The sequence below is a fragment of the Diceros bicornis genome, chromosome 28, assembly GCF_020826845.1.
Source record: "Diceros bicornis minor isolate mBicDic1 chromosome 28, mDicBic1.mat.cur, whole genome shotgun sequence".
Classification (NCBI taxonomy): Eukaryota; Metazoa; Chordata; class Mammalia; order Perissodactyla; family Rhinocerotidae; genus Diceros; species Diceros bicornis.
Window position 1 is genome coordinate 37,601,087 of NC_080767.1, and position 18,285 is coordinate 37,619,371.

At 47.2% G+C, this 18,285-nt stretch overlaps 1 protein-coding gene across 5 annotated transcripts in view; it reads left to right on the forward strand.

Annotated features, from left to right (window-relative positions):
* The window catches only part of GPR107 (G protein-coupled receptor 107), a 108,055-nt gene that overhangs the window by 72,056 nt on the left and 17,714 nt on the right, over positions 1-18,285 (forward strand). For 2 of the 5 annotated variants that reach the window (XM_058524289.1, XM_058524285.1), the window contains 6 exons: positions 1,528-1,603; positions 2,934-3,007; positions 3,441-3,558; positions 6,547-6,677; positions 8,838-8,881; positions 10,313-10,369. In XM_058524289.1, the coding sequence (XP_058380272.1) occupies positions 1,528-1,603; positions 2,934-3,007; positions 3,441-3,558; positions 6,547-6,677; positions 8,838-8,881; positions 10,313-10,369 (500 nt within the window). Of the gene's footprint in view, positions 1-1,527; positions 1,604-2,933; positions 3,008-3,440; positions 3,559-6,546; positions 6,678-8,837; positions 8,882-10,312; positions 10,370-11,176; positions 16,312-18,285 lie in introns of those variants that run through there. The other 3 variants (XM_058524286.1, XM_058524287.1, XM_058524288.1) reach the window with 2 other exon arrangements.

The following is an 18,285-nucleotide window of genomic DNA, read 5'->3' on the forward strand; positions in this document are numbered from 1 at the left end:
ACATGCATTTAACTTCATTCAGTGCCACCAGATTGCCCACCTGTGTGCCCATACCAGTTCATACTTCTGCCAGCAGTACCTAAGGTCCTGTTTCCCCGCATACTCACTAACACCGACACCTTATTTTTTGCCAATCTGGTGGGTGTCAACTGGTACCTTATTTTATTTTGCATTTCTCCGAATATTAGGGATGTGAATCATCTTTGCAAGAACCTGTTAACCATTTGGGTTTTCCCTGTTGTGACTGCCTGTCTTCTTTGCTTATTTTCCTGTTGGGTTTTCTTTTTCTTGTTGCTTTGCGTGAGTTTCTTGCATATTCTGGATATAAGTCCCTTGTCTGTCTTAGACATTGCAAATTTCTTCTCCCAGTCTGCTAAACTTGTCTATGGTATTCGTTGTTGAAAAAAAATATTTCGTATTAGTGGAGTCAAAGGTATCTAATTTTAGTCTTTTGGGCAGTGCCTCTCAGATTTTAAGAGGCCCCTTCCTACTCACAAAATGCATATTTTATGTTTAGTGCCAGAATCTATTGGGGGAGTCCCCCTTTTTGTAAGTGTGAAGTAGAGATCCAGCTTTCTTTTTTCCTATATCTAGGTTTGAGCTGATTTTTCCCTGTGCCAGTTATTAAACAGCCCGTTCTTTTCCCACTGATTTGGTGTCATCTTACCATATCTCAAGCTTCCATATGCATATGAGTCTGTTTCTGAGCTCTCTGGTCTGTTCTGTTGGTTCATTCGTCTGAGGCTGCGCCCATTCCACATTTTTGCTGCTGTGGCTTTGCGGAGTGTCGTGACATCTGAGAGTCTGAGTTCCCTCTGTGGCTCTTACTTAAATCTTTCTTGGTGTACTTTAATAGAGTTGTACGTTTTCCTCCATAATGGCCTTGTGTGTCCTATTAGGTTAATTCCTAGGGCAAGGTGAGAAAGAGTAGAGAACTTAATGTGTGGCAGGCCAAGGGTGGGCTAGTACCTGTGGGGGCATGGGTGCTTTGCCCCACTGGCCTGCTGTATTTGGCAGGTTCTGGCGGGGTGGGGGAGAGGGGCATGGCCGCGAGGTTTTCCCTTGACCGTCCCTGCTGCGTGGCTCCCAACCCACCCCTGCTCTGGGCTGCTGATTTCCCCTACAGCTGCACCTGATCGCCTCTGCTTTCTCAGGGATTTCATGCCATTTTCGTAGATCCATCCCCCTCATTCTTGCCTCCGTGGCCTTTCCAAGGTGGTTTTTGGGGAGGAAGCTGGCAACCTATTTCAATTTCCATCTTATCAGAACTTGGAGCCCATCGTGTGTGGCTTCAGTGCATAACTCTCAGTTCCATTCACAACATTAAATTGTGTATTGGAGATGACTTTAGGACTCCATTTGAGGCCTTTTCCATTGGCAGAAACTACTTTTTAAAATGTCATCATGTTTGTGGTTTGGTTAGATTGTATTTACTGCCTCTGTATAAATAGATCTGATGTCTGGAGCTTTGGCTGTCCTTTGGGAGAATGGAATATTCCTTTAATTCTTTTCTCTCTGTTTTTATAGGAATGACGTGTTTAAAATTCACTGGTTGATGGCGGCCCTTCCTTTCACCAAATCTCTTTCCTTGGTGTTCCATGCAGTATGTATTAGTATTTTGGGGTCATTTATGGAATGATGTACAGTGTCTGTATGCTAGGAAAAATAAATTAGAAGGAAGGAGGTAGATCAGTGGAAACAAAAGATAAAAGAATCTCTATCTCGTGAAGCCTCCTTTGTCTGGGGGGGCCTGGCCTTGGGGGTACATCATCACAACCTCCTTAAGATTAGACTTAAGACATCTTCTGATATTACCTGCAGACCCGGAGTTTTCCCACACTTGTTCATTTTTATTTCTTTGGGGTTTTTTTGGTCATTTCTTGAGATTAGAGTGCCACCTGCTGAATTGTTTCCATGACTTCCTTTATTTTTCCAAATATTCCCTCGTGTTCCCGTTTGATTTGAAGTTCAGTGTTAGTTTCTGTTATTTGGGAGAAAACTGATGCTCTAAAGATTGAGTTATAAGAATTGAGCTTAAGCTTTGAATAGGTTAGTACCGGTACCAATTGAAATGAGCCTGCCCGTGGGTGTGAGATCACAACTTGCCCAATTCCCAAGCCTACCAGGCACCCACGGGCCACAGCTGTGAGCATGACAGTCTCCAGACAGGTGCTCTCCTGCTGCACTTGCAAATGTTGCCATAGAAAAAGTCATAACGCATCCAGTTACAGTCTCAAGAAATGACAGTTGTTTGGATAACTTCCCATTTGGAGGTAGGTGAACAGATTCTTTCTGGAACCATATAGATAATGAATGATAGGATCCTTGAGTCCCTCTATGGCTAGGTGGCCATTTGTGATAGAGTGAAAGATAGATGAAGAAATTGGTACCAGCTTTGTGAGTTCTGCCAGGAAGCATTTTGGGTACACTACTGAAACTTGCCACTTTAATCAAAATGCGATCGATGGTGGCTTCAGGTAGCTCTAAATTGTACAGATTTTTTTCAAAGAAAACCTGGTTGAAGCTGGGTGATTCCACATAGATTTTTCACTGACTGACTTATTTACTTATGGAACAAGCAGCTGGGGTATGAAAGATAAAGTTCTTGGCTGGAATACTGAAAGTACCTGTGGCATTTGAACCGTGGAGGTTTTAAAGAAAAGAAAAGGTAGCCATTTGCCAGGTGATCACCTGCCTCAAGAGAGGGACCTGGGCTGGGTCTTAGTGACTTTGACACCTTGAGTCTGGTTTCTCGGGCTGCCCGGCCTTGTTAGTGCACTCACATGCTTCCTTGTGAATTGGTGAGTGAGTTATTAGGGTATGGGGTGGGGGACAGCCCCCGTCGGGAGGGACTCTCGTGGCATTTCCTGTTTTGCTGTGCACTGAGGCGGGAGGTAGGTCGGCGTTTCTGAACCACACTCGTTTGATTGCAGATCGACTATCACTACATCTCCTCCCAGGGCTTTCCCATCGAAGGCTGGGCCGTGGTGTACTACATCACTCACCTGTAAGTATGCAAGGTGACACTCGAATTACTCACACCACGAAATGACTCACGAGAGAAGTGAGGGAGGCTGTGGTAGGAAGAGACCTGCCCCAGGGTGACGGGCCCCCTCCTGTGGCCGCCTGTCTGGGTTCCTGCCCTGCCCGAGATGTGTGGTGTACGGGTGGCTGTGCAGTCTTGAGATGCCGGGGCTGTTGGTGTGCTCCTGGGAGGGGGTTGCCTCCCTGTGGGGATCGGCTGCTCAGGTAGTGGGGTGCATAGCTGGCTGTTTGTGTGCCCAGAGAGAAGCGTTGCTCATGTAAGATGAATTTCCTCAGTTTGGCCACCTATCTTTTGCAAGAAGCACGTGAAATCATAGAATGCGCTGTAGAATCTAACTCTCAGGGTGAGAGTCTGAAGAGACCCGTTGGTGTCTGTTAAATTTTTTCTTTTCCAGTTTGAAAGGGGCGCTTCTGTTCATCACCATCGCGCTCATTGGCACCGGCTGGGCTTTCATTAAGCACATCCTTTCCGATAAAGACAAAAAGATCTTCATGATTGTCATCCCACTCCAGGTGAGGGAACTCTGGTCCTGCTTGTCCTAGTTCTGTCTTGGCACTTGGCAGGGCTCGGCTCCAGGCCTGTCTGGGAAGAGGGAGTCAGCTCACCCAGAAACCCCAGCTTCTGCCGGTGGGGATTCCCTTTCTGAGTTCTGATAGACTGAGACCCCAGGTCGCTGCACTTGGAGATGTTTGACCATCAGTCATCCTTAAACCAGCATGTGGACACCTACGCTTTGCACAGAGAGCTGCTGAAAAGTTAGGGAAACGCACTGCCTTTTCTGCGTCTGTTTGTCGTATGACAAAATGGTCATCTTAACAAAGAAGCGATTTTAGTAACAAATTATTTGAAAATTGCAAATGACACCAGTGAGTTTTCATAAGGTAGAATGTTAAGTGGACATCAGGGGCAGACATTTATGAACGCTTCCTATGTTTGGGACCCTGGCTGAGGCCAGTCCTTACAAGGCTGTGAGCCCCTCAGGGGAGGAACCTTGTCTTATATGTAACAGTCTTAGTGGAGGCAGAGCCTGGACGTACAGAACTGATAATATTAACAGGACGTCCTAGCAGGAACGTGCAGCTGCTCTGCTCTGCTTGGCCAAAGAGCATCTGTTGGATAAAGTTGTTCTTGTCAACTGGTCTCATTGTGGAGCACAGTGTAAATGTGGCAGATTTCCGAGGGAAGGAAGGGGACAAGTCCCTAGGCACCCAAATCAGCCCACCCAAATCTGGTGATTGGTGGGTTAGCAATGTTTGCAGCAAAGCCACCTTGCCATTCAGTAATAAAGGACATATGTGAGTGCCAAGTGAATGGTACAGATCAGTTGCTGGAGGTGTCCAAGGAGAGAGTAATCACCCAAATTCGAATGATCTGGAAGGATTTATGGCAGAGATGGGCCTTGCCTAGACTGTTAAGGAAAGAAATGTGACCGAGGCAAAGGACCAGCAGCAGAACCATGTGATACTGTGTCTAGTGAACAGAAGATGCTGAGGACCTGTACGGGTCTTTCTGTTGAGCCACCAGGGCCACTTCTCTGCCAGGCTGAGTTCTACAGCCTGGCCAGGTCTCAGAGCCCCTAAGTGCTGGACCTGGGTCCTCTGCCCACTGGGCCATACAGCTCCTGTTTCCCTTCCCCTCTGGTAGCTGCTGCGTCCCCTCCAGTTTGGCTCTTCCTCACGCAGCCGGGACTGTGATGGAATGGGCACAGTCTTCCCAGCTCCCCCTCTTTTGTTCCCAGAAGGAGCAAAACACAAGGTTACATGTCAGGTCTCTCTGAGGAAACAAGGACATTCAAAAAATTAAATACGAGGAGATTACGAGTATTTAAACATTGGAACCAGTCTGGGAAGGCCTTGAACATTGGCCTGAAAGTTAAAGCTGCTTCCTTTTGACCACGGGGAGCCACTGCCGTTTTCTGAGTAAGAAGTGAGTGATATACAAATGGAGTTTCAAGAACATGGTTGGCACTTTGCTGCACACCAGCACTTCTGGGAACATTTTGTCTCTCATGTCAAGAGTATGAAGTAAGGACAAAATGGAATTATGAATGTAAGCTGTGAAAGCCTTGTTTTCCACTTTGTCTTCATAGATAGAGCCATGGATGCAGATGTTTAGGACACTCTGGGGGCTTCAGGAGGACCCCGGAAGGAGTGTCAGTGGCAGACTGAAATATCAAAATAATTTCTGCCTTTGTATTAGGTGAAGTATGGCTTCTGTGCTGATTTAACTGATAAGTCCTAGATAGAAAGAGAAACTACACTTAGAGACTTCCTAAATAGCAGCACAACAGATTGCACATTTTTGTAAAAGTGTGGAGAATTACCTTTACTGCAAGTCAAGCAGAGTGTTTGGGACCATGGACTTCTCATGGACTACAGAGGTGGGATTATAATCCTTGTGTCCATCCTAATGGTAATCTTCAAAAGAATGGCTCAGAGATGATGTCTCCCTTATGCTGAGCAGCATCCCAGTTTTCAAAATATTGCCATCTCAGTTTAGTCATCTGAAAGACTTTTCATAATATGCTAAGAGCTTAATATCGGGACCGAACACACAAGGCACAGCCTTAATTTTGGAAATGAAGCAGAGCATGGACACAGATGAACCTCAGGGGGAAGAACTAAGCCGTGTCCACTGTAGAGGGCACCTGGACTGGAATTCCTGTGAAGGGCAATGCGGCTAGTCGAGCACCGGCTGAAACCTGCCATTCTTGCTGCTCTGGTCTCGGACAAGATGGTCCCATTATCTGGCACTCAGAAGAGTGATTGTCAGGGAGAACCAGCGGTACCCACACAGGGAGAACTTGGGCTTGAGGAACGTGGGCATCGTGGCTAAACGGGATGTAAAGTGCCCCCTGTTTAGCACCTGAGTGACTGTGCTGAGGCCTAGAGTGCCTAGAAAAGCCAAGTGTCCCAGTTATCTATTGCTGCATAATCAGTCACCCCCAAACTTAGTGACTTACAGCAACATTCAGGAGTGGCTTAACGGGGTAGGTCTGACTTGAAGTCTCACACAGTTACGTAGTCAGACAGTGGCTGGGGTCATCTGGAAATCTTCACTTGCATCTATCTCCTGGGCTGGGAAGACTTGATCAGCTGGGGCTCCTTGGGCATCTTTCTCTCTCTCTGCCTGGTCTTTCCAGCATGGCAGCTGCGGGGTAGCCAGACTTCCTACAAGAAGGCTCAGGGCTGCGAAGGTGTGTGTCTCAAGAGAGAGAGCCAGGCAGAAGCTGTATCCTGTGTATGACCTACCTTGGAAATCATATGGCCTCACTTCCAGCTTCCTCTATTGGTCAGAGCAAGCACAGTCTCAGGAGGAGGGCACAGAGACTGCTTCTTGATAGGAGAGTGGCAAAGTTCTGGAAGAGCGTGTGGGACTGGAAATAATGCTGTGGCCATAGGTTGAGGGCCTGCAGGCCAGGTGTCCACCCCCCTACTGGGGCTCTGGTTGTAAAGATCTACCCATGCTTGGGAGCCTCAGCGACTTTTCATGCCCTCTAGGTCCTGGCAAATGTGGCCTACATCATCATAGAGTCCACTGAGGAGGGGACGACTGAGTATGGCTTGTGGAAGGATTCTCTGTTTCTGGTTGACCTGCTGTGCTGTGGAGCCATCCTCTTCCCAGTGGTGTGGTGAGTACCCACAGGGACCACGAGGCTTTCATCAAACCCAACAGCTGAACCAGCCATCCCCAAACTGGTTCGAATCACACGAGGCATCTGTTTAAAAAATACAGCTTCCTGGGTCCCAGACTGACTTGAATCAGTCTCCAGGGCAGGACCCTGGAATCTGTGTCTTTATCAAGTTCCCGAGTGCATTCTGATAGATCTAGTCTGGCACCATGGGTGGCTTTTAGCACCATTTAGGCTCTAATAGAAAAGGTCTGGAAATGAGAACTTAGTAGCAGCATAAAATAGCAGCAAGAATTTGGAGGGAAGGGAGTTGAAGAAATCCCTTACCCTTTCCTTGTCAAGTTAGGTGGAAAATGAGGAAGTACATTAACGTAAAACTAGTGATAGTTCTCAGCATGTAAACATTTTAGATATCTTCAGAATGGTTTGCTTCATTCCTGGAGATGGCAGGCTTTAGATGCATATATTGTGCTCTGGTTATGTGTAAAGAAATGTTAGTGCTAAGTCAGTGGTTGATGAGAAAGAATATCCTCATTACATCTCGTGCAAAGTGGAGGAAATTCTTGGTACAGTAGGAAACAAGCAGAGGACAAAAGGCTAGCGAAAGTAAAACACCCTTAGAGTGCTCTAGTTCCATGGCTACTTGAAAGCAATTAACTCTTTTGGAATAAAGTTGAAGAAAATAGATGTACCTGCCTTCTATTAGAAGTGAGGTGTTCCACATTACAATGCCCCATGCAGTAAATGAATATTCTTTAGGATCCTGGGGTTTATCAGGTCATGCAGTTCTGGTTTTTTTAGAGCATGGTGCCAGTGGAGTGTAATCCTCATTCCACCCAATCAGATTCCCTCTTAACCCTAATTCCATTGTACATCACATGTGTACATAGAGCAGTTCAGCAGACACCTACCAGCATGGCAGAGAGAGCGTGAATGAGTCTTTACTCTCCACACCTCCCCACATCCTGCCAGGAATAAGTTAACTCAGGCGTCTGTAACAGGGGACCAGCATTGTCTTCAGATAGAAAGAGCATCTTATTATTAGGGAACGGAGTATAAGACCCTAGTCTTACATCTGCCGCTATCAGCGCGGTAAAGTAGAAGGGACAGGGGGTTGGGAAGACCCAAACGTGCTATAGAGCTACAAGGGGCCATTGCCTGCCATTTCATAATTAAAACCCTAACAAGCAGATGCCAAATGGCAAGATTCTCTAAGGTAAATATCCTGAAAATTGCTGTAAAATGAAAAAAATCAGTACTAGAGAGGTGATTTAAGAAATAGTATCAATGATTTTTTTTTAAATATTCAGTTTCAGCCAGCATTGGTTTTGTGCTATCTTTGTGCTAGTTAGCGTTCACATGTTGTGCCATTCAGTTCTCACAGGTGGGCAAACGCGGAGGTTTTAGGAGAAATGACTTATTCAGGGTCAAGTAAAGGGTGCATGGCCGTGTCAGGACCTCAGCTCTCTTCCCATGTGCTGTATCTGCCCGTGCTGTTCTCACGCTTTAAGAAAGACTTCCCTGGTGCCTGTGAACTCTACCTAGAACTCTGGTCTAGAGCTTCTTTAATACTGTTGATGTTCCCTGCCTAAACGGTAATGATGGTAGGTAGTTACCGGCGCATCACGGCTGGAAAAAAGACTCCCTGGAGGTTTGCATTTTTCAGCAAAGCTATAAATCTCCAGTCAATGAAATACCAAGTTTGAACGAAGCCATGTGCTCGTAGCCCCTGGACCTAGACTTTAAAAATTGGCGTGTGACCTTCTTATGGAGGCCATTCTCTGCAGGAAGCAGGTGAGCTCAGTGATGCTCCTCGGCTTAGTAGTGTTGGTAGGGGGATGGTTGTAGGAATGGGAGATTAGGTCGAGAAGTCAGCGGTGTTAAATGATTGTGTTTTGTCTTGTTTTCTCCTCACACCCAGGCTCCTGCCAGACTTTTTTCAGCCAGCAGAGGGCATCTTTAACTCGCAGGGTTGAGCACCACACAGGGCGCAGTGCTGATTATCAGAGATCCCATTGTTGGGGGAGAGTGCTCCACATCATCTAGTCCAGCCCTTCCATTTATAATCGAGGAATTCAAGGCCTTGAGTTACTAGTGCTGGAAACGGAAAGGAGTGCAAGTTTGTTAGCTAACTTTTTGTTCCCAAATGTTTGTTTTTAGGTCAATCAGGCATTTACAAGAAGCATCAGCAACAGATGGAAAAGGCAAGTTCCCTTGCGCTCTTGTTGTGCTGCTCAGCCTTCCCTGAAGCCCCAGGCCTGGGCCCTGCTGAGGCGTGGAGGAGGAAGGTCCTGGGGGGCGGCTGGGGGAGCCCTGGGGCTCACTCTGTGAGGCAGCCCGGCGTTCTTTGGTGGAGAGGCAGGGGGTGCACAGCGCGGAGACCAGCTGTGTGGAAGGAGGCCTGGGGTGATTGCTGCTCATTAAGATGATTCATTTCATTGCCACTCGTGAGCGTGATTTCACCTTCTCGAAACTGAGTCAGAAAGAGAGAATCTTGTCTTGGAAGAACCAGCTCACACTTCGCTGTGAGAACAGGAGGTTCTGTGGATTGAGGATGGCTATGTGTAAAGCATCCCTCCCTGCTGATTTAACACGCTTTCAAAATAGATGTGTCGGTATTAATTTAAAGTGAGACTGATGCCAGAAAGAACCTTTGAAACTCTCTGATTTTTAAGTGGTTGTGCCATTATAACCCTTTTGCATTCCCCTGATTTTCCAGCCATGCCTGCTAAGTCAGAAAAGACCACAAAGAAAATGTGTGTGTTTCTGGGCTTATTTGAACAATGTCCGTGACGGCAGGCTGCTGCAGCACAGATGGGCATTGCAGACCACAAGGGTCAAGGAGCAGTGCTCGCAAAGGTCGGAGCTGCCTCTGGAGCCGTGAAGTCACACCCCCAGTGCCGACAGTGATAGTGTTCTTTAAGGCAGATTCTTCAGTTGTTGTAAATAAAGTTTTGTTGCTGACCTGTTTTCTGATTATAAAAGTAAAGTGGATTCATTTTAGAAAATTTGGAGAACATGTATAGTCATGTGTTGCATAACGACGTTTTGGTCAAACTCAGACTGACTGCGTATGTGACGGTGATCCCATAAGATGAGCACCATACAGCCTAGGTGTGTAGTAGGCTGGACCATCTAGGTTTGTGTGAGTAATTATAATGTTCACACAAAGATGAAATCACCTAACAATGCATTTCTCAGAACGTATCCCATCGTTATGCAGCACATGACTGTAGTAGGTACCTATCTTGTTTCACACTTGCTATACAATTAATATCACAATATTTTCTTAAAATTGAATTAAACCTGACCTCAAGCCTTCAGGCCAGTGTCAGAGAAGACCCAGGGTTCTTATTTAGAGCACAGTATTCAGGGTGCCCCTGGTTTCGGCCCACAGTAGTTCTTGTCGAGACTCCTGCTGTCTGGCTCCGGCAGTGCTCATGCTTCTGGGCAGCCTGGTGAGTGAGGGTCTCGCCTCAGCTGGGAGCCCTGGTCAGTGCTCTGAGTCCAGCCTCCCGAGGCCCACGTGGCTTCTCAAGTGGCCACAGGCCCCACTCGCAGAATGTGCCAACTCTTGTTTTCTTTCTAGTCCTGAGAAATAGCTCTTTTTTGTTTTTTCCTCTTTTCCTTCAAAGGCACTGGATCCCCTTCTCCCTCTGGAAAACCCTCTGGGATACATTCTTTTCAGAAAAGTAAGTTTAAGCTGGAACTTTGCAGAAATCTTTTGCTTTTTTAGCCAGGCTACATCGCCTTCCTCTGAGCCACAGAACTCAGAGAGCCCTCCTGCCTTCTTGGAATGGGGTAAATGAAAATCACAAAAAATAAAACAAATCAGAATTTTAATAAAGCACCCTACCACAAACAGAAAATCCAAAGTAGAAAATAAAAACCCACCTTCTGGGAATAATTATTGTTTGGGAATATTCTCGTCATTTTCTTTTTTTTTCCTTCCATGCACATTATATTTAAAAAGTAGTTTTATTATTTCTGTGACTTAATGAATAGATCTTTCTCTTTAACTTTTTCATCTTTATATACTTCAGTATTTCTGGATTCATTTTTCTGACTGTTTGGCCGAAAATGTATAGAAAATCCCAAGGGCAGTGTTTTCCAGTTGATACGTTTTATCTGTACTTTGCTTCTTGACTTCATCCTTCCTCTTTTGTGAATTCCTCTGGTCCTTCCTCACCAGTTCCCTTCTCCCCTTCTCCATCATTCTGATCCCTCAGACTGCTTCTCTGACTTCCCCACCTTGCTTTCAGAGGGTCTGGGGGTGACTGGTAATTAGCTGTCTCTGTGACCATTTGTTCCATGAGAGGTTGATCGTTAGTTGAGGATCTTAGTCAAGTGTCCTGCCTGGGGTAGGTAGCACAGCAGGCAAGGCCCAGGATGGAGTCATAATTGTCCCCCAGCATCATGGTGAAGGGAAACTGTAGGGAACAGGAATGCTTTTGTCGTCGCCCGGGGCACACGAGGCAGTTTCTCGTTTTTTCCACTAGGTGACAGCTGGGACCTCTTCAGCAGAGAGCAGATATGGAAACAGGAAGTCACGCAAGCACACCAGAGCTCTCATTCACCACTCTCAGGGTGACGTTCTGTGAAGAAAGCACCCATTTCTCATCAGCAAATATAACAAACCCTTTGAAAGGGGGACAGAGTAGATTAGAATGGGGATGTTTTCTTCGTTCACGTTCTTGCACTGAATTGATTCAGGCTGTGGGATGCTCTTGAGCTGATCCGCAAGTGCGTATTTCACTCTGTTCTTTGAGAAATGGTCATGCTTGTGACACTTCCAGAGTCAGGGCAGCCATGTTCCCATGGCTGAAGTCTCCCCTGCAGAGAACTCTCAGGAACAGCATGCTGTGCTGGCAAGCCAGCCTCGGGTGTGACTGCAGAGTGGCTGTGCCCTGCACGTCCATTCCAGGACAGCAGCGAGGCAGCACAGGGAAGCTGGAGTGAGCACACAGCTGACCTCCTGCTGGCACTGGTTCCGGGATATTGTGGTTGACCCTCCATGCTCCTCAGGCCCGTGCCACCCCCCCACCCCAAGATCTAGCCCATCCTAGAGGCAACTGAGAAAGTAAAGGCCGTGGGCAATAGTGTCTCCTAAATAATGTCTCCTACTGGATTTGGAAGCATTTTGCTGGATGGAGCCTGACATTCTGGTGCCTGTTCTTAGGCTCATTATTCCACTGACTCATTGCACGACCCTAACAGTGACTTGGGCTTAAGAATCTCAGTTTCTAAGTGCAGTCCAGGCTGACTAATTGCGGTGGGGGGGGGCGGCGGGGGGAGTGCTGTTTGCCGTTGTTCTCCCCGCATTTGGGATTGCATCTAGCTTTCAGAAAGGGTTCGTTTGGATTTTGTTTGCTTCTTTGTATCTGGGTCCCTCCTGACTGAACGGGGGGAAGTATCAAGGAGAACATTATGGATGAAGCTGCCCGCTGTCCTCAAGCTGTGTCTGCATCTCTTCTGTCACACGCTGTGGCTTCCCCCCACTCCTCTGTCGTTTAGAGTCACCGCTGCGCCGTCCTCCGACAGGAGCTTAACTGAGTCTCGCGCAGACACACCTCGCTCTGGTTCCCCCGGCTTTCACCTGCCAGGATTCCTGTTCTTGCCCTTGAGCCTGCGCCCGTCTCCTTCTCGTGCTCCAGCGGCGTTACCTTAGAGGACGGGCTGGGGGCTGCACACCATACATTTAGTTAACGGGCTCTGCTTCTGATCATCCTTTTTTTTTTTTCCTTGTGTTTCTGAAGAAAATTCAGAGGAAGTATTCTGAGGAATCTTACCTTTCAGGTGAGCTTCAAAAGCATTTACACAAGGGGTGATGGGCCAGTTGCAGGGTTTCTGGAGGAATGGCTTCATTCTGAGCTGCTGCCGTGTTCTGAAAGCAGCTTGGCCTGGAGAAGTATTTGTCAGGGCGGCAGTCCTCGCGAGGGTCCTCGGGGTCAGAATTATTTTCGTAATAAGATGTTATCAGCCTTTTTCACTGTTGACATTTGCACTGATGGTGCAAAAGCAGAGGTGGGTCAAACAGCTGGCCTTGCACAAGTCAAGGCCATGGCACCAGCCTGGATTTAGTGGCCCTTGCGTTCTTCATTGCCACCCACTTGCAGGGGGCGAAAAAGGCTCGTTTCACTTGAGTGGCCTTGATGAAATAGTGAAAACTATTACTGTTATTAATCTCAACCCTTGAGTATAGGTCTCTAACCTGCTGTGTGATGAAATGGGAAGTATGCCTGAGGCGCGTCTGCCGTGTACTGGAGTACGACGGTTGTCTGGGGAAAGGCACATGTGCAGCCGCTTCAGTTGTAAGCTGAACTAGCCACTTTTCTCTCAGGACACCATTTTTATTTGAAAGAACAATGACAGTCAAACTGTTGTTCCCGAAGCTTGGGTTTTGGGCAGACATTTTCTTGAAAATGAGCCAAGGAAACACGTCACTTGAGGAAAGCAACTAGGAATATTTGTTGCCACTGATGTCATTTTCACTTGAAAGCACAAATTTTAATTTAGGAAAACTCATATCCACCACGGCAAGCTTGACAGCTTCCTAGTTCTTAAAAGATTTCTAATGTGAGCAGGGGTGACTTTTAGAAAATATTTTATGATAAAAAGTTTCAGTGTGTTGGAGATGTGCATAACTCAGTGAAACAGTATTTCCCACGTGGTCAGCGCGTGTGACACAGTCATGCGTGAATAAAAGATCCAAAGTGCAAGATGGAGCAGGGGACTTGAGGGCGACAGAGTGTGGAAGTTCGTTGATACAGTTTCAGATTCCCTACCTGAGTGGTCTTTAAGAAGCTACCACTTGTCAAGTTTTACTGTAGAATCAAGAAGACTGTTCAGTTATCTGAACAGGCCTACATGTGTGTAAGGCTGTATTTTCTTCGTGTACTTCGTCCAAAACACTCCTTTACAACAGATTGACTGCAGAAGCAAATATGAGAATCCAGCTGTGTTGTATTAAGCCAGACATTAAAGAGATTTACAAAAATGGAAAACAGTTCCACTCTTCTCATGAAATTTTTTTGAAAGAGTTATTTTTTATAAGAAAGATATTATTAACGTGTAATGGATTTATTTTTGTCACTTTTAAATGAATTATTAAATATTTTGGAAATTTGTTTCAGTTTCTAATGTGGTCAACATTGATAGATTTTACCCACATAAACATCAGCTCTTTGGGATCCTCAGTAACTGGTAAGTGTGAAGGGGTCCTGAGACTGAACGTCGGAGAACCGTGTGTTAGGGATGAGACTTCTTGAGTCTTGTGATCAGACAGCCATGGAAGGGAGTGAAAGACTGCCTGGTTCTTTTTTCCTGTGCCTATTGAGCTCATTTCAGACTGTCTTGGCCAGATTCTTGTGACTATTTGAGTCCATTAGTTCTGGGCAACTGATGCCAAAAAAAATATGGTTTGTTTGGGTGTGTTCATGTAAACAGACCTAATGAAAAACCTACTGATGAGAAGGGAAGAGAAATACCTCTGCCTGTTTTTGTAAATAAAGTTTTATTGGAACACAGCCATGCCCATTTGTGTACGTGTTTGTCTGTGGCTGCTTTTGTGCTACCGTGGCAGAGTTGACTAGTTGTGGCAGAGGTCATCCAGCCCACAAGGCCGAAAACATTTGCTCTCCAGCCCTTTACAGAAAAAGTTTGCCAACTCCTGGCTGTTATAGACATTTAAGAGATACCATGTTTAAAACCATATCTATAATGTAGTGATGCTGACTGCTGACTGTTCGCTCTATACTGAGCACTTGGAAAACTATAAAGCTCACATAGGTGTAAGAAATTACTGCTTCTAGGTATTTACTGAGCTCCCACGGAGTGTCCAGCACTGTGCTCCTTGTTATTTGATTGGGACAGGAGCTTTTGCATCCTTATCTGCTCTGATATTTTCCCTAACCTGTTGCTCTAATAGGAATGTGTGCTTTTCTTGAACTGACAGGATGGCTTTAACACAAGTTACCCTCAGTATACCAACAGAGCTTTGGATTACATGTTTCCACCCGAGCTGGTGTTTACAAGCACTCTCTTCTCTGACTCCTTGACTCAGTTCCTGGTTATAATTATAGGTTTGCCTAGCCTTTATTTTCACTTTCTAAGTAGAAACGAAGGTAACCCCAGATGCACTGATGCTCTAGGCAGTGAGGATTATTATTGGATTCAATTTGGAGATTCCAGGTCAAAAGTCTTAGGGGGACGAAGGAGGTCAGGACAAAGAGGGGAGCCCCCAGTTGTGCATTTTGCTGTGAGTCCACCTCCCCAGCATGTGGGGAGGGCTCTGGGACTGGGTGCATCCCGGGCGAGGGTGATTTCCTCTAGAATTGCAGTATACTATTGTCTGCACTGCTGCTGAGGGTGGTCCTTTGGGATCCCACCCTCTGGAGCACTGTTTCATGATAATGGGAGAGAAGAGGCAGAGGAAATGAGATTCCCTCTATCTGGTCACTCAGGAAATGTTCATCCTTCCTTTTGTCCCCATGTGGCTAGAGCGTACGTTTGTAAATCCAGTCCTGCCCCTGAAGTCTAGAGCTGCGCCATGAGAGCGCTATAAGCAGGCTTCTGCTCCAGAAAGGGGGAATGTTGGCAGGCAGAGAACACTTTCTCTCCGGGCGATGTGATGCAAGTACATATAAAATTCCTACCTCTCTTACGGCATGAGGTATGGTGGCATCTGTCAAGCCCTCAGAGGATTCTGTCCTGCGCTCAGGGCCATCTCACGTAAGTGTGCAGCCGACCCTGTAATTCACATGTTTTTCAGGTGGCGTCCATGAATGCATTACACGGAGGTGGGGGAGCCAGAAACTGTAGGTTTTGTGCATGCATGCATTTACTTGGGCAGAGGGTTCGTGGCTTTCAGCAAATTTTGAAAGGAGTCTGTGACCCTAGAGAGGCTAAAAACCACAGCTAAATAGACTATTAGGAAGAGAGAATGAGAGAGAAAAAGTATATTTTATTAGACTGGCTTAATACAATGATTTTTAATTTCTTTTATTCACCAAAAACCTATCTTCATTACTTTCCTCAGCAGGTCACCCAACATTCCTTTAACGTCATCAACCTAATCACAGCTTCTGATCAACATTTTGAAATATATATTTTGAGTTAATATAATGTACAACCAGAAGCAAAGAGGCCTCTCATATCCCCAGACTGAGAAGCAGCCTTATCACATTGCCAATTTTTTATTAGGCCTTTAAAATAGTGGGACCCTAATTACGTTGGAGCCCTCAGCCACCCAGTGGGCCTGGTTAACGATCTGGGTTGGCGTGGCCTCCCCGGTTCTGGGCGTGGTTCTTCTGCCTAGTGGTGTTAGCCTGCATTTGATTTCTGCAATTCTTGAGACACAGTTGAAACCCGCTCTTCTTGGTTGGTTACTGCCGTATTCAGGGAGGTCAGGTTCTCTTATTGAGAAGGTGTTGTCTGCTATTGACCAGGCTGTGTCATCAGGCAACGGGCCGTCTGACCGTCTTCCTTGCCCAGCTCGTTGCCGACCGTGGGTCTGTGCCGTGGGCAGCAGGGGAGCCGTGTGCTCCTCAGCTCTGCCTCAGCTGTGGTGTCTGGCTGACACAGCTGCCAGCACTGCGGCTGCACACTGCGGGCCGGCTGAGACGGGAGGGGCTGACAGGAGCAGGTCTGAGATCAGCCTGCCCTAGGAGCCCCTCCTCCAGCAGGGCCTTTGGTGTGTGTGATTCTAGAGCAGAAGGGAAGAGAAAGGCGGAACCGCGCTGGACTTGGCAGCAGAAATCTTGTATGGAGTTGCCCTTTCCTGGAGTGTTATGCTTGTCAGCCGCCCTCTTGGGCTGTTTCTGCTTCTTCCTTTGATGCTTTTTGTTGTTTATTTATGATAAAATTTTGCGTACAGTAGGACGCACAGCCCTTAACTATTCACTTCAATGACTTCTGACCAGTCCTGGGTCATTGTTTTAAATGTGTATTGGAGGTGTGTTTCGAACCACCTTCAGATGACCCTCAACAGTTTGAAGATCAAAGAATTTCAGTCTCTACGGAGCTCCTCCTGTCCCCTCACAGTCTTTTCGCTGCTCGCTCCTGATGCCCCCCTTGTGAGATGGGCAGAGGCCAGGGGCACCCTGTGGCTAATCTCTCCAGGATGGGCGCTTTCAGACTAGTGTGGCCCCAGGTCAGCGTGCGTGCGGCCTGGCTTTCAGGCCTGTCCTTGACCACGGACAGGGGGAGCTGCCCCGTCCCACAGGCGCAGTGAGCTTGAGCCTGGAGCTTAAGCACGTTGTGGAAATGCTAAGGTTGAGAGTGAGTCAGAGCGAATTCTGATGCCATCCAGGCTTTGCCGCCATCCTTATTTCTTTAATTTTTGGTTTGACTCAAAATTCCCTCTGAAGCACGGCAGGGAGGCAGCAGGAGAAAAGCATGATGGGTAGGTGGGGATGTTATTAAGCCTCAAGGCTCTCCTTGCACCTGGGGAAGGGTGGTTGTGGAAAGTTTTCACCCTCTGAGTGGCCGTCGCGGACCTTTGCCTCTCTGTGTCCTGTAGATCATCCAGTGTTAACTCCTCAGGGTGGGTTGCTGGCAGCTCCTGGCATTGCCCCGCATTTTGAGCCACGATCACGTCACCCTGAGCTGCCTGTGGATTACAGAGCTATGAATGGCTTTTCTCTTAGCGCAAAGCATAGGCATTAAGAGCTTGATCCTTGGTCGGAGGTGGAGTTGGGTTTGAATACTGGCTTCTCCACTTACAAGCTATGTGCCCTTGATAATTTTCTCAGCTTCTCCAGGCCTGCGTCCTTCATCTGTGAGGCAGTGGTGACTATGCCCCTCCCTCGTAGAGGCTCCTGTGAGGATTACAGGAGATGGAGTATGGAAGGTTTCTGGCCTGGAGCCTGGCACGTGCTTGTCACTCAGTAGATGGTGGTGACCAGCACTATTATTTGTATTTATTGTCATGGTTCCGAGACGATCCAGGGAAGACCTCTGAGGAGTAAGGGGCCGATCTGTCTTCTTGCTAGCCTGCTGGTTACTCTTTGGCTTAAAGAAGACAAGTGAAAGTCTAGGGAAGGAGCCTCCTCAAGGTGGGGTGTTTGCCCTTTTGCCGCTGAGTCAGAGAGAGCACTGACTTCTTAAGCATTTGAAAGGCTGGGCATGTCCTGCCTCATTGGACACTTTTTCTTTTCTCCTCAGTAAAAAGTACTTGCCAAAATCCAGAGTCTTGGCCGTTTTCCTGAGAGCGTGTAGGAGGAGGAGGACTCCCACAGCAGGAGGCCAGCCTTGCATGAGCTCGTGAAGCAGGTGTGCGTGCCCGCTCTCCCTGCTCCCCTCCTCTCTCCTTCCCCATTCGCTGGGAGGTTTTTCACAATCCTTATAGGAGGGCCCGGTTCCGTAAGAAGCGGGGCAGCTTGGGCATCTGTGCTAAATAAAGCTCTCCAGGTGATTCTGGTGCTCACCCCGGGTAAGGACCATCGCCGTAAGGAAATTCTAATCCTCTGTAAAGAATTCTTCTCCATACGAGGAGACGGATGCCCCGAGAAGGCAGTGGCGGGCCAGGCTCAGGCGCACTGAGTTACGATGGTGCAGAGACTGGACTTCAGTCTCCTGGCTCCCATCCGAGGCGCTGTCCCCCTCACCG